This window comes from Macrotis lagotis, chromosome X (assembly GCF_037893015.1).
Source record: "Macrotis lagotis isolate mMagLag1 chromosome X, bilby.v1.9.chrom.fasta, whole genome shotgun sequence".
Taxonomy (NCBI): Eukaryota; Metazoa; Chordata; class Mammalia; order Peramelemorphia; family Peramelidae; genus Macrotis; species Macrotis lagotis.
This window is the reverse complement of record NC_133666.1, coordinates 493,836,808-493,850,847: the sequence shown is the minus strand read 5'-3', so window position 1 is coordinate 493,850,847 and position 14,040 is coordinate 493,836,808. Positions and strand designations below refer to the sequence as shown.

Genomic DNA, 14,040 nt, shown 5'->3' with positions numbered 1-14,040 from the left:
ATCCGGTCTCTGACACTTAATAATTACCTAGCTGTGTGGCCTTGGGCAAGCCACTTACCCCCGTTTGCCTTGCAAAAACCTAAAAAAAAAAAGATAATTCCCAAATATGTTTGAGTTTTACTGTTATTGTAAATTGGGTTTCATATTTATGATTTTTTTTTTTAGTGTTGGCAAATAAAAATTCAAATGATTTTCCTGGATTGATCTTGAATTCTGAGCAATTGCTAAGTTCATGTATTGTTATCATTAATTTTCTTATTGAGACAGTTGGAATTTCCACACATACCAACTGCCTTCAAATAAAGATATTTTGAGTAATTAATTTCCAATATTTTTTGTCTTATGGAAATGATTAGAATTTCTAAAATCATGCTAAATAAATGTGATGAAAATGTATACCCTTATTTTGTAGCTTTTTTTTGGTAAGAAATCTTCTATTTTTTCCATTGCTGATTATGTCAACAGCATAAGCTGAGTACTTTTATTATATTAAGGAAAAATTCCCTCCATTTCTACATGCTTTACTCTTTTTTGTTCTAAGAATGTTATTGATATAATTTCAAAGATTTTTAAATGGTTTTGTTCATTTTTCATTATGTGATAGTTTTTCTGATGATGAGCAGACTTATGTGCTTTATAAAGCCTGTTTTACCATGATGTATAATTTTAAAAATATAATGCTATATTTTTGTTAACATTTCATTTGGCACTGCACCTGTATCCATTAGGGAAATTGGGCTATGATTATTATTTTCTATTGTTCTCTTTACCAGGTTTTTAAATATGTAACTTATTTCCTTCATTAAAGGTACTGGATAATATCTCAGCATTCTCTGTATTTGTAAATAATGTAATCTATGTAATGTAGGCAGTGGTGGAATTCATCCAGTTCACACCAATATCTAATTTTATGTTGAGTTCAGGAAACCAGTTATTAAAATGGCCTTTGTAATCAGGATTCTTTCTAAGGTGGGTGCTCTGTGCAGCTGCCCAATGTGGAAATCACAAATTTCCATTCCTTACTCTTTTAATGTGCTCTGTGCAACACCATTTTCTAAGCGCCCATAGTAATGTTTTCCAATAGAACTATGCTTATAACATTTATTTATTCATTTCCTAAAACTCATTATACCTCATTTTTGTTACTTCAGCATATATAAGAGAACAAGAGGAAAAGTGCCAAACAACTAGGGGGCGACAAGCAATTATTTACTTCTACTTTTTGTTGTACCCCAAATTCCTCCAAGATATTATGAATGCACTGGTGTTCCCTGAATGGTGAAACCAATAAGAAGCTGGGACACAATGAACCAATGAAATTTAGATTTCAAGGGTTATCTTCTAACCCATTTCATATACCATGGAAGCAGAAATAAAAAAAAATTAGAATAGGTATAATGAGTTTTGGTTCTACATATATCCCAACATGACTACTGTGTCATGTGGCTACTTTTGCTCCATAAGGTTACTGTGAGTAATGTAACATAATCTAGTTTTGTGTCTTTTATTGTTATTATTTGTGTTTTAAATACATGAAATATTAACCTATCTAGTGGTATATCTTTTTATATACTTAAAATGGTCATTAGAGCAGAGAACCAGTTGTTAATTAGTTGAATCCCACCACTGAATGTAGAAATTATTAGTTTTTGGAAAGTTTGAAAGAACTGACCTGTGAATCATCTAAGCCATGTTGTTTGTGGTGTAATTCTTTGATGGCATCTTATTTCTGTCTCTGTCCTTGTTCAATTTGGATGAGTAATTTTCCATAATGTCAATTTTGGAAATTCATATTTCTGTAGGTAATAATCTATTGTCTTTAAATTTTCTATTTTTTAGACTTTAGCTGTGTGCTATGTTACATGATATAATTTTTTTTTACAAAGTCATATTTAGGGGTGACTAGGTTGCACAGTAGATAGAGCACTGGCCCTGGAGTCAGGAGTACCTGAGTTCAAATCCTACCTTAGACATTTAATAATTACCTAGTTGTGTGGTCTTGGGCAAACCACTTAACTCCATTGCCTTGCAAAAAAAAAAAAATAACCCTAAAAAAAAAAGTCATGTTTAAAGTATGTGATTTAGAATGTAGCACTATTTTTTAATTTTTTTCCCCACTAATGAACATTTATTTACTTTTACACCCCCCCCAAGGTTAAGGGAAAAGGAAAAGAAAAACAAAACCCTTGCAACAAATATGCATAGTCAAGCATAATAAGTTGCTACATGGCCATGTTAAAAAAAATATGTTTCTATATTTTGAGTTAATCACTTTTTCTTTTAGGAAATGAGTAGCATTCTTCATCACTGACCTCTGGTCACAATCCAATTATTAAAATTTTGTTTTATATATCTTCAACATTTGTCCAATTTTTAAAAAAGTTTGATATTGCTCCAACTTGTATTTTAAAAGTATAATTTCTTTTTCCTTTTTCAATTCTTAGGAAATTAGTTCTTTTCAATTTTGTAATTTAGCAATTATATGACAGGATTTTAGTTAGGATTTCTTCAAGCAGGGGTCCTCTGTACTGTTCTTCACTCTGGAAAGTTTTCTCTAAATTTTGGAATGTAGTATCTTTTAAAATTTTGATATTGTGAACCCAATTGACTGTTTTCTTTTGCATCTTTGTCTTTTGAAACTGTTACTTGCTCTCGATTTTACAGTTAATTGTTTTTTCAACTCTATTATATTGTAGGCTTGTTATTTTTATTATTTACTGATTAGAGTAAGGCAGAAAGCCCAAGTTTTCTTCAGGCTTTGGACAAGCATAGAAAATAAAGAAGTCTGGAAAGAGAGCCAGAAAGAATACTAACTGTTCTGGTGAGTTACCAGGTGTCCTCCAGAAACCTGGATCAATCTGGTTCTGGAATCTCACCTGGAAATAGACCTAGAAACACGGGATCTCCCTCCTCATCTCAGGCTAAAAGTTGGGATTGGGAAATTAGATGTTGTCCTGGCTTCTGTTGGGATCTGTGTGTGTGTGTGGTGCTTTCTGAGGCCTGCATGTGAATAGCAACCAAGTGCATTGACTTACTCAAAAAATCAGAGTTGATAGGCTACAAATGAATTTCCTTGCCTTGCCAAAGAAGGAAGTCCACCAGCAACTGGATGTGTATGTTTCTTTCTAGGCTCAAGAACTCCAGGATAGCAAGACATTATGATTCTACAGGTAGTGATTGTAAATAATCTCTCCTCCAGAGACAGTATGATGTAGAAGAAAGAGGATTGGAACTGGATTTCAATCCAGTCTCTGACACAATAGCTGTGTCATTTTGGTCAATTCACTCAACCTCTCATTCTATTTTTTCATCTTTAAAAGAGGAATAATAATACATACATCAATCTTACACAGTTTTTGTCATTATTAACTGAGATAATGGATGTAATGTCATTTATAAAACATAAACTGCTATATAAAATGCTGCTGCTGCTACTATCCTGGTAATTTTTGCAAATTGCTTTTGTTTTCTTTTTCTCCTTTTGTTTTTTTTTATGGATAATAGAAAGGGAATATGGAGCAGTAGTTTCAATTTATTTTTTGTTTGTTTTTTTTGTGTTTGTTTTTGCAAGGCAATGGGATTAAGTGACTTGCCCAAGGTCACACCTAGGTAATAATTAAGTCTCTGAGGTCACATTTGAACTTAGGTCCTCCTGACCCCAGAGCTGGTGCTCTATCCACTTCACCACCTAATTTCTTGAGGTGATTTAGACATAGCTGGTTTCTGTTCTGCCATCTCACATGAATTCTCATCAAATATTTCTGAGATATTTCCAAGCAGATAATTTTGTGATAGTGACCTATTCACTGGAAAGAAGCCAGTAAGATAATGAGAGATTTTAATGATAATGTTAACAAAGTTGAACAACACTTTAAATCATGTAAACAACTAATTACTTTAGAAGTAAAAGTATGTCAAAGAAGCAGAACAATACTAACCATCAAGTTCTACCAGGGTGTAAGGGTCTGTTTGCCACCCATCTTCTTTTTTGGCAGACTGTACATCCAAGTGACCATAAAAACACACTGTGGGTTTCTTTGGATCATTACCAAGTTCAGCTAGAAGAATGGGTGGTATTGGAAGGTTCTGCCCATCAGGTAACTGCAGAAATACAAATGAACACATTAAAATATAGCTTGCTTTCTCAATGGATAGGGGAAAGAAAGAATTTGAAATTCACTTTTTTTTAAATGGTAAGATAAATAAATTAATGAAGCATAATTATAAAAAGAAAGAGAAAATAGTATCAGTCTTCTAGAGAACCTAGAAATGTGGGATTAGGTCTCATGTAATTTGAATCACTGTATGGCCAATAATTGTTTATTTGACTTATTATCTTGGCTTTTCTTCTTATTTTATTTGATTTTAATATTAAGACCAGGTCTCTCTGTCCTACCCAGGTTAGAACCACACCCATTAAGAAGAGTTTTGTCCTACTTCATTTCAGTCCTGGGCAAGTTTATCTTTCTTTAGTAAATTCAGGGCTTCTCTCCCTCTCCCATCTCCCCTCTTCCTGATCCTGAAGATTCAACATATTGATGCTGAACTTAGACAAACACTGGCTGGCATCATAGCTCACTGAAGTTCAACATTCCAAAAGGGTTACCAACCTCTGGTATCTGAGATTATACATATGTATGTGCTTAGGTTTTTGCAAGGCAAATGGGGTTAAGTGGCTTTCCCAAGGCCACACAGCTAGGTAATTATTAAGTGTCTGAGGCCACATTTGAACTCAGGTACTCCTGACTCCAGGGCTGGTACTCTATCCACTGTGCCACCCAGCCACCCCTGAGATTATATTAATAAAGTATTTTATGCCTGACTAATTTTCCTATCTCTAAAATATATATTATGTGACTGATCTTCATGAAAAGTTATAGGAAAACCTAATTAAAATTAAATGTTTTCAAGTAAAATAGAATGAATTTTTTACAGCAAGTTTGATAAAAGCCTCATTTGTCAACTATATAGAGAGCCCACTCAAATTTACAAGACTATGAGTCATTCTTTAGTTGATAAATGGATAAAAGATATGAACAGGCAATTTTCAGAAAAAAATCAAAGCTATCAATAGTCATCTGAAAAAAATGTTCTAAATCACTCTTGATTAAAGAAACTTACTCCGAGGTACCATCACATACCTATCAGTTTAGCTAATATGACAGAAAAGGAAAATGACAAATGTTGGAGATGTGAAAAAAATTGGTAGACTAATGCATTTTTGATGGAGTTGTGAATTGATACAATCATTCTAGAGAGTAATTTGGAACTATATCCAAAGGAATATAAAACTATGCATACCTTTTGAACCAGCAATACCACTACTACTTCTGTATCTCAAAGAGTTTTTAAAAAAAGGTAAGAGAACTATTTGTACAAAAATATTTTTAGCAGTTCTTATTTGTGATGGCAAGGAATTAGAAATTGGAGAATAGCTAAATAAGTTGTGGTAAATAATTGTGATGAAATACTATTGTGCTATAAGAAATGATGAGTTAGGATGTTTTCAGAAAAACCTGAGAAGATTTATATGGACTTATGCAAAATCAAGTGAACAGAATCAGGAGAACATTATACACAGTAGCAGTAATACTTAAGGATGATCTACTGTGAATGACTTAGCTCTTTTTAGCTATACAATGATCCAAGACAATTTCTAAGAATTTATGATGAAAAATGCTACTCATCTCCAAAAAAAAAAAAACCTGATGTAGTCTACATGAAGACTGATACTTTTGTGCACTATTTTTCTTGTGTTTTTTTCCATGTGTCTTTTCTTTTACAACATGCTTAACATGGAAATATGTTTTACATGACAGTATGTATAATCTATGCCAAATTGCTTGCCTTCTCAAGGTAGGGAAGGTAGGAGGGAGGGAAAGAATTTGGAACTAAAGATTTTTTTTTAAACGAATGTTAAAATTTTTTTACATGTAATTGAGAAAAAATCAAATAAGAGAGAAAAATGTGTATTATATAACTTATCCTCTTCATGGGAAGTTATGGGAAAGCCTAATTAAAAATAAAGTATTTTCAGGAAACTGGAGAAAAAAAATTTACAGCAAGTTTCTCTAGTAAAGGTCTCATTTCTTTCTTTCTTTTTTTTTTTTAAGGTTTTTTTGCAAGGCAAATGGGGTTAAGTGGCTTGCCCAAGGCCACACAGCTAGGTAATTATTAAGTGTCTGAGATCAGATTTGAACCCAGGTACTCCTGACTCCAAGGCTGGTGCTTTATCCACTACGCCACCCCTCATTTCTTAACTATATAGAGAATTGAGTCAAATTTATAAAAAATAAAAGCCATTCCTCAATTGATAAGAATCAGATACAGACATTTTTCAGAAGAAATGACAATAATCATCTCAAAAAATGTTCTAAATCACTACTGATAAGTGAAATTCAATTTAATACAACTCTAAGATACCATTTAATACCTATTAAATTATTTAAGACAACAGAAAAGGAAAGTAACAAATGCTGTAGGGGACATGGAAAAGCAAAAAACACTAATGTCCCATTCTTGGAGTAATGAACAATTTGGAACTACCCAAAGAGCTACTAAACTTAACAGATCATTTGACCCAGCAAAAAAATGTAGACCTAGATCTGTATTCCAAAGCCATAAAAGAAAATGAAAAAGGCCTATTTATTCAAAATATTTATAGTAATTTTTTTGTGGTAGTGAAAAATTGGAAATTGAGGCAATATCCATGAACTGGGGAATGACAGAACAATAATTGTGAGGAAATACCATTGAGCTTTAAGAAATGACAAACAGGATGCAAAGTGAAGTATAGGAGAATGCTGTACACAGTTACGGCAGTATTGTAACAATGATCAACTATGAAATCCTTGGCTATTCTGATCAGTATGATTCAAGACAAATCCAAAGGACATGTGATGAAAAATGCTATGTAAATAGCATAGATATAGAATTGATGAACTCAGAATGCAACTTGAAGCATACTTTAAAAAATTTTTTTCTTTATTTTTCTTGGATTTTTTTGTTGTTATTGTCTTTTCTTTTGCAATGTGGCTGATGTGCAAATATTTTTTTATATCTTTACATATAATCACTATCAAATTGCTTGCTTTCTTAAGAAAGAGGGGGAAAGGAGAGAGGAAGAGAATTTGGAACTCAAAACTTTAAAAATGATTATCAAATTTTTTTACCTGTAATTAGGAAATATTTGATGAAATAAAAATATTTTTAAAAATTTTAATTAGAAATAAAGCATCGGGCGGCTAGGTGGCGCAATAGATAGAGACCAGCCCTGGAGTCAGGAGTACCTGAGTTCAAATCTGACCTCAGACACTTAATAATTACCTGTGTGACCTTGGGCAAACCACTTAACTCCATTTGCCTTGCAAAAAACATTAAAAAACAGAAATAAAGTGTCACTAATATACAAATAAATAATGCATGGGTTTATTCCTTCCCTTCAGTGAGTCTTCAAAGGTCAACTGCACTGAGATCAATAAGAATAGCTAATAGTATGTTAGATGTGTCAGTGATGAATTATACAAATAAGAATTGGGACAAAAATATTATAAAGGACATATAGGGACATTCCCATAAAGGGAAATTATGCAAAAAAATTAGGAGACAGGAGATGGACAGAGCTACATTAGCACTGAATGCTACATCCTCATGATAAGAAAAAACACAGAGGGAGGTCTTGGTATATTAGGTGACTCCTCCATGAAGGACTAAAGGAAAACCAAAAATAATAGTACCTACAGTGAAAAAAACATGAAGGGGTTGTACCACTCAGTACTTGGTGTAATGATTTAACAGATGATGTCCAATGAAAGGCAGTGCTCTAACCATGAGGCCTTGGGACTTCTCTCCTCTGAACTCATGTGGACCTGAATTATTGGCCTCTGTATTTGTCCTTTTCTGTTTCAGACAAAGGGATTGGAGCCTCTGATTTTTTGAGTTTCGAAAGGTCCAGAATCTGAACTATGCTGGGTTTTGCCACTAGTCCAAAATTGATGCCCCAGGAATCAAAGAATAGTCTAAGAAACTGATCTTCAGGGCCTAATCCAGTAGTAGTTGAAGCAAGGACATATCCAACAATCAAACCATATCTGGATATGAACTTGGTGGAACCAAAACTAAGTAGAAATTGTACTAAGAATATACATACTCTTCACAAAGAATGAAGAAGTATAGGGGAATATATGCCTGTGAAGTATCATGCAACAAATGTTTATAATTTTGTTGTTCTTAAATCTTTGAAATAAATATTCCCTTGTAAATTTTATAAATAGGAAAAAAGCATAGAGGAATTAGGATATTCTCTGGTGGAGAGACCATGCACCCTTATGAAATCATCATTTTAGCTAAGTCACATTCAGTGTTAGGTAGAATTTAACTAAACTTTTTTTTTAAGCAGTGGAAGCTGTCTCTTTCCATTGGCTTTGTTATTGGGAGAGTCTGAATCTTTTTTTTTTTAATTAGGCTTATTTTTTAACATTCTTTTTTTACTATGAGTTCCAAACTCTCTCTCTCCCAGATTTTCCCTTATCCTTTGATAAAACAAGCAATATGATATTCATTATATGTGAAGTCAGCAAAACATTTCTATCTTAGCCATGTTGCAAAAAAAAGAAAGACAATAAAAATAAAGTAGAAAAAACCCTTCAATTTGTACTGTTTCCATCTATTTTCTCTCTGGAGGTGGATAGCATTTTTCATCATGAGTTCTTTGGAATTGTCATGGATCTTTGTATTGATCAGAATAGTTAAGTCTTTCATAGTTGATCATTTTTACAGTATTGCTGTTACTATATATAGTTTTCTGGTTCTGCTCACCTTATTTTGCATCACTTCATATAAGTTTTCCTAGTTTTTTTCTGAAACCATCCCCTTTGTCATTTCTTATAGTATAATAATTGCATCATAATCACATGTCACAACTTGTTAGCCATATTCCACTTGAAGGGTATCTCTTCCATTTCCAGTTCTTTGACCTCATAGAAATAGTTACTATAAAAAAAAATTTGTATATATAGGTCAGTTTCCTTTTGCTTTGATCTTTTTGTGATACAGACCTAGTGGTGAACATTTGGATCAAAGGGTACGTACAGTTTTATATAACCTTTTGTGTGAAGTTCCAAATTTTTTGGATTAGTTCCAGTTCCATGAACAATGCATTAGTGTCTCTATTTTTCCACATCTCCATCAGCATTTGTTATTTGCCTTTTTTCTCAAATTAGCTAATCTGATAGGTATAAAGTAGAATTAGGTAGGATTTTAAATCCTTGCCTAGGGTAAAGTAAACTGGAATAGGGCAAACACTTTGAAGGAAAAAGTTTATCTGGTATCTTATAATTACTAAAGAGACACATCACCATATCCATTAGAATTTAGATAGACAGTTGGAGGTCAGAGAATCTCAGTGGTTAACAGAAACAAGATAAGGTACTTTACCTGTTGATATCCCATGTCCATTGAATCTACAGTGGCTCCTAAATGTCGAAGTTTGTCTGCAGCTATGTCCATCATTTTGAAGATTTCTTGTCTGAAGTGAGGCAGGGGTTGAACAGAATCACTCTCAATGGCCACCCATTCTTTAAGGGACTATGAGGAAAATCAGTGATCAAGTTAGGGTGGAGAAAGGGGAAGAGAAGGGGACAACAATAGCTAGAGAAATCTGCCCCTTGAATATTCAAGAATATTTCAAGTCTGAATTGTCTTCTTTTCCCTTTGCCTAAAAGCAAGCAAACTATAAGCATATAATAGAAAGAAAGAAGAGTAACAAACTATTCTTAGGGTTATCCAATGAGAAAGACTATTGACCAAGAAAGTGATTAAAAATTATTGCTCTGAGATATATAATCTTTATTAAGAGCTTCAGAAATGCAGGCATTTTCTAATAAGCATCTGTCCTTTTATATATATATATATATATATATATATATATATATATTAAATAATTTTGAGATCAAGAGATCAAGAGACTATGATCACCTACCTTTTTGTTACCATGTGTCTACATGGGCTTTGGAGTCATAGATTGGTCTGAGGAGAGTGAATATTCTCTGTTTAGAATTTTTAAGGATTTAGTGAGACCAGTCAGTCTTTTTTTTTTTTTTTTTTTGGCTTTTCCCAGCAAAGGGTCAAGCTATGGCCTTGTCTTTTTTCTCATCTTGATTGTGTTTGGCTACTGCTCACCCTTATGCTACTTTGGGATATCATGAAATGCAATATACCAGCTTTGTTTAAGACAATAAGAATCCTAAAGGAATTGTTAGGCATTTTATTTTATTCATTTCATTGGCGAGGGAAATTTTCCAGTGTGGAAACCCCTCATACACTACTAGAAGTAGCCTATCATCTAGAACTTTAGAGAGGTACCAAGTATACTAAGAGATTAAGTGACTTATCCAATGAACACATGGTCAATATTTGTTGAAGGCAGAATTTTAACCTGGATGTTGTGGTTTCCAAGGATAGCCCTATAGCTACTAGTCCAGGCTACCTTTTTTTTTTTCAGTCTATATCCAGTTTTCTTGCATTGAAACAGATTCTGAATTTCTAGTTTGGTATGAAATGGCCTGTTAAGCCTCTGTCTTCTCCACATTTTAACTAATATTTATGGTATGGTATTTTTTCTAAATCTATATTTTTATTTAAATGATATTCTCAGAGGGGGGAAAAAGATTTTTCTTGGACTCTTGGCCTTAATATTCTGCATCTCACATTCCTTTTATGATCTTTCTAGACAAAATTGCTGTGCTTTTGCTGACCCATTTCCAAGAGAGAGTCTAATTATTCACTGGTGGAATAAATTCTGTTTTAAACATATACTTTCTTTGACCAGGAATTCAGAAGGCAGAATTTTTTTTTAATTTATTTTTTATTCTCATTTTGTACAAATGTTCTTCTTTACATTAATAAGATATACTTGTTTACAAGTAAACAAAATACCCCTCCCCCCATTGAATATAGATAGACTTGCTTGGGCAAAAAAGTAAAGGGGGGAGAAAAAAATTAAAATTAAAAAAATAATAGTAATATTTGTAGGTATGGCCAGGTGGTGCAATGGACGAAGCATCAGCCCTAGAGCCATGAGCACCCAAGTCCATATCCAGCCTCATAAACCCAATAATCACCCAGCCATGTGATATGCAAGCCACCCGATCCCCACTGCCCTGCAAAAACCAAAAAAAAAGAAAAAAAAAAGACCCAAAATAAAATAAAATAGTAATAATAGTAGGGGTGGCTGGGTCCGAATCTGGCCCCAGACACCCAAAGATCACCCTGCTATGTGGCCCCAGGCAGTCCATCCAGCCCCACTTGCCCTGCACCCTCCCCCAAATAATAATAACAAAAAATGTGTTTTAGTCTTTGTTCCAACACCATCAACTCTGTCATGAGTGGATCACATTCTTTATGATAAGTCCATCACAAAAGTTACTTCCATATTTTTCCAATGTTGCCATTGCTGATCGCAACTCCCTCCTTTCTTATTTCTCCACTACCATGTACTTTATTTTCTCTCTCCTTTCACTCTGACTCTGCTGTAGGGTCGCTGAGTGGCACAGCAGACAGATCCCTGGCCCTGGGGCCAAGAAGCCCTGAGCCCCCATACCACCCCTTAGGCCCAGAATCCACCTGGCCCTATGGTCCTGGGCAGGCCATCCAATCCCAGCCCCTTGCAAGAAGTAAAAAAAAAGAAAATGTGTTATATCTGACCACTGTCCCCCCATGGTCCATCCTCTCCTCCTTTATTCACATCCCCACCCCTTCCCCCTGCTCCCCCCTCCTTCTTACTCCAGTTGTCTATACCCCATTGAGTATATTTGCTGTTTCCTCTCCTAGCCATCTCTGATGAGAGCAAAGGTTCCCTCATTCTCCCTTGCCTCCCCCCTTCCATATCATTGCAATAACTTAATGTAATAAAAAAAACTTATTATGTGAAATAGCTTGGACTATTCCCCTCTCCTTTTTTTTTCTCCCATTCCATTTCCCTTTTTTTTTCTTATTGACTCCATTTTTACACCATATTTTATCTTCGAATTCAGCTTTCTCCTGTGCTTCAACTATAAAAGCTCCCTCTACCTGCTCTATTAACTGAGATGGTTCATATGAATATTATCAGTATCATTTTTCTATACATGCAGTTCATCCTCATTAAGTCCCTCATATTTCCCCCCTCTCCTCCAATCTCCATGCTTCACCTGAGTCCTGTATCTGAAGATCAAACCTTCTGTTCAGCTCTGGCCATTCCAAAAGGAACCTTTGAAAGTCCCCTGGTTCATTGAAAGTCCATCTTTTTCCCTGGAAGAGGACATTCAGCCTTGCTGGGTAGTTCATTCTTGGCTGCATTCTAAGCTCTTTTGCCTTCTGGTATATTGTATTCCAAGCCCTACGAACTTCCAATGTAGTTGCTGCTAAGTCCTGTGTGATCCTGACTGCAGCTCCACAATATTTGAACTGTGTCCTTCTGGCTGCTTGTAATATTTTCTCTTTGACTTGGGAGTTCTGGAACTTGGCTATAATATTCCTGGGGGTTGGTTTTTTGGGACCTCTTTCTCGGGGGGATCGGTGGATTCTCTCCATTTCTATTTTGCCCTCTGCTTCTAGAACATCAGGGCAATTTTCCTATAGTAATTCTTTGAAAATGATGTCAAGGCTCTTTTCCTGATCATGACTTTCAGGTATTCCAATAATTTTCAAATTATCTTTCCTAAGTCTGTTTTCCATATCAGTTGTTTTTTCAATGAGATATTTCACATTTTCTTCTAATTTTTCATTTTTTTGGTTTTGAAGCATTGATTCCTGATTTCTGGTAAATTCATCAATCTCCCTGAATTCTATTCTTTGTCTGAAGGATTTATTCTCCTCAGTTTTCTTATCTCTTTTTCCATGAAGCCAATTTTGCTTTTTAAAGCATTCTTCTCCACAATAACTTTTTGAACTGTTTTATCCATTTGACCTAAGCTGGTTTTTAGCATGCTATTTTCTTCAGCATTTTTTTGGATTTCCTTGACTAAGCTGCTGACTTCATTTTCATGTTTTTCCTGCATCTCTCTCCTTTCTTTTCCCAGTTTTTCTTCCAACTCCCTCATTTGATTTTCAAAGTCTTTTTTGAGCTCTATCATAGCCTGAGCCCAATTTCTGTTTTTCTTGGAGTCTTTAGATGCAGGAGCTTGTGCTTCCTCATCTTCAGACTAAGTATTTTGATCCTTGTTGGTCTCATTTGCAAAATATTTCTCAATGGTCTTCCTCTTGTTTCTTTGTTCATTTTCCCAGCCTAAGCCTGTTTTTTGGGGTGCTTCCTGAGCTTTTGGGACACTCCCACAAGGTTCTCAGTGTGTGAGGCTCTGTCCTCCCTCCTGGTCTGTGAATGACCATAAGCGCCCCCTCTGCCATGGGGCCGAGGTGGGCAGGGGGGCCTGCTGTTCTATGGGGGGGCCTAGACTGCGATCAGGATCTGAATGTGGTCAGAGCTCCAGAGTCTGGTTCCAGGGGCAGAGGACAGAGCTCTGCAGTCTCTCTTCACTCCCCTCCCTCAGCTCAATGGGCTCGTGCCCTGGGGGCTTGGCTCCACCTGTTTCTGTTTCCAGGTTTAGGCTGCGGAAAGACCAGGCTGCTGGCTGTGTGCCCTGAGGGCTGGGCTCCACGTGCTTGCTCTGGCAGAGGTCCCCCACTGCTCCCCCCACTCCGTGCCGGTGCTCCCCAGGGTGCAGGTCAGGCGACTCCCCCACTGCTGTGAGCTGAGGCTCTCAGCGCCCTGGGGCTGCCTCCGGGAGGCTGAAGTTCTTTGGCTCTGGCGGGCCACCCCTTTGGCGGGCCGCCCCTCCAACCCCGGGGAGCAGAGCCTTTCTGTTCTTTTCCAGGTTACCTTGAGTAGGAGAACTGCCTCACTGGGTCCCTTTGTGGGTTCTGTCTCTCGAAAGTTTAGTTGGAGTCCTTAGTTTATGAGTTTTTATCAGAGAGCTCCTAAGACTCAATCCCTTCATGTGGCCATCTTGGCTCCGCCCCCCAGAAGGCAGAATTTTAACCTGGATTTTTTTCAGCCTTTCTGAT

General features: G+C 35.7%; 1 protein-coding gene across 1 annotated transcript in view; it reads right to left on the bottom strand.

The window, feature by feature from the left end:
• Nucleotides 1-14,040, bottom strand: part of CNDP1 (carnosine dipeptidase 1) — an 88,220-nt gene that overhangs the window by 36,209 nt on the left and 37,971 nt on the right. Inside the window, 2 exon segments of the mRNA XM_074208610.1 lie at nucleotides 3,939-4,101; nucleotides 9,436-9,585. Of these exon segments, the coding sequence (XP_074064711.1) occupies nucleotides 3,939-4,101; nucleotides 9,436-9,585 (313 nt within the window).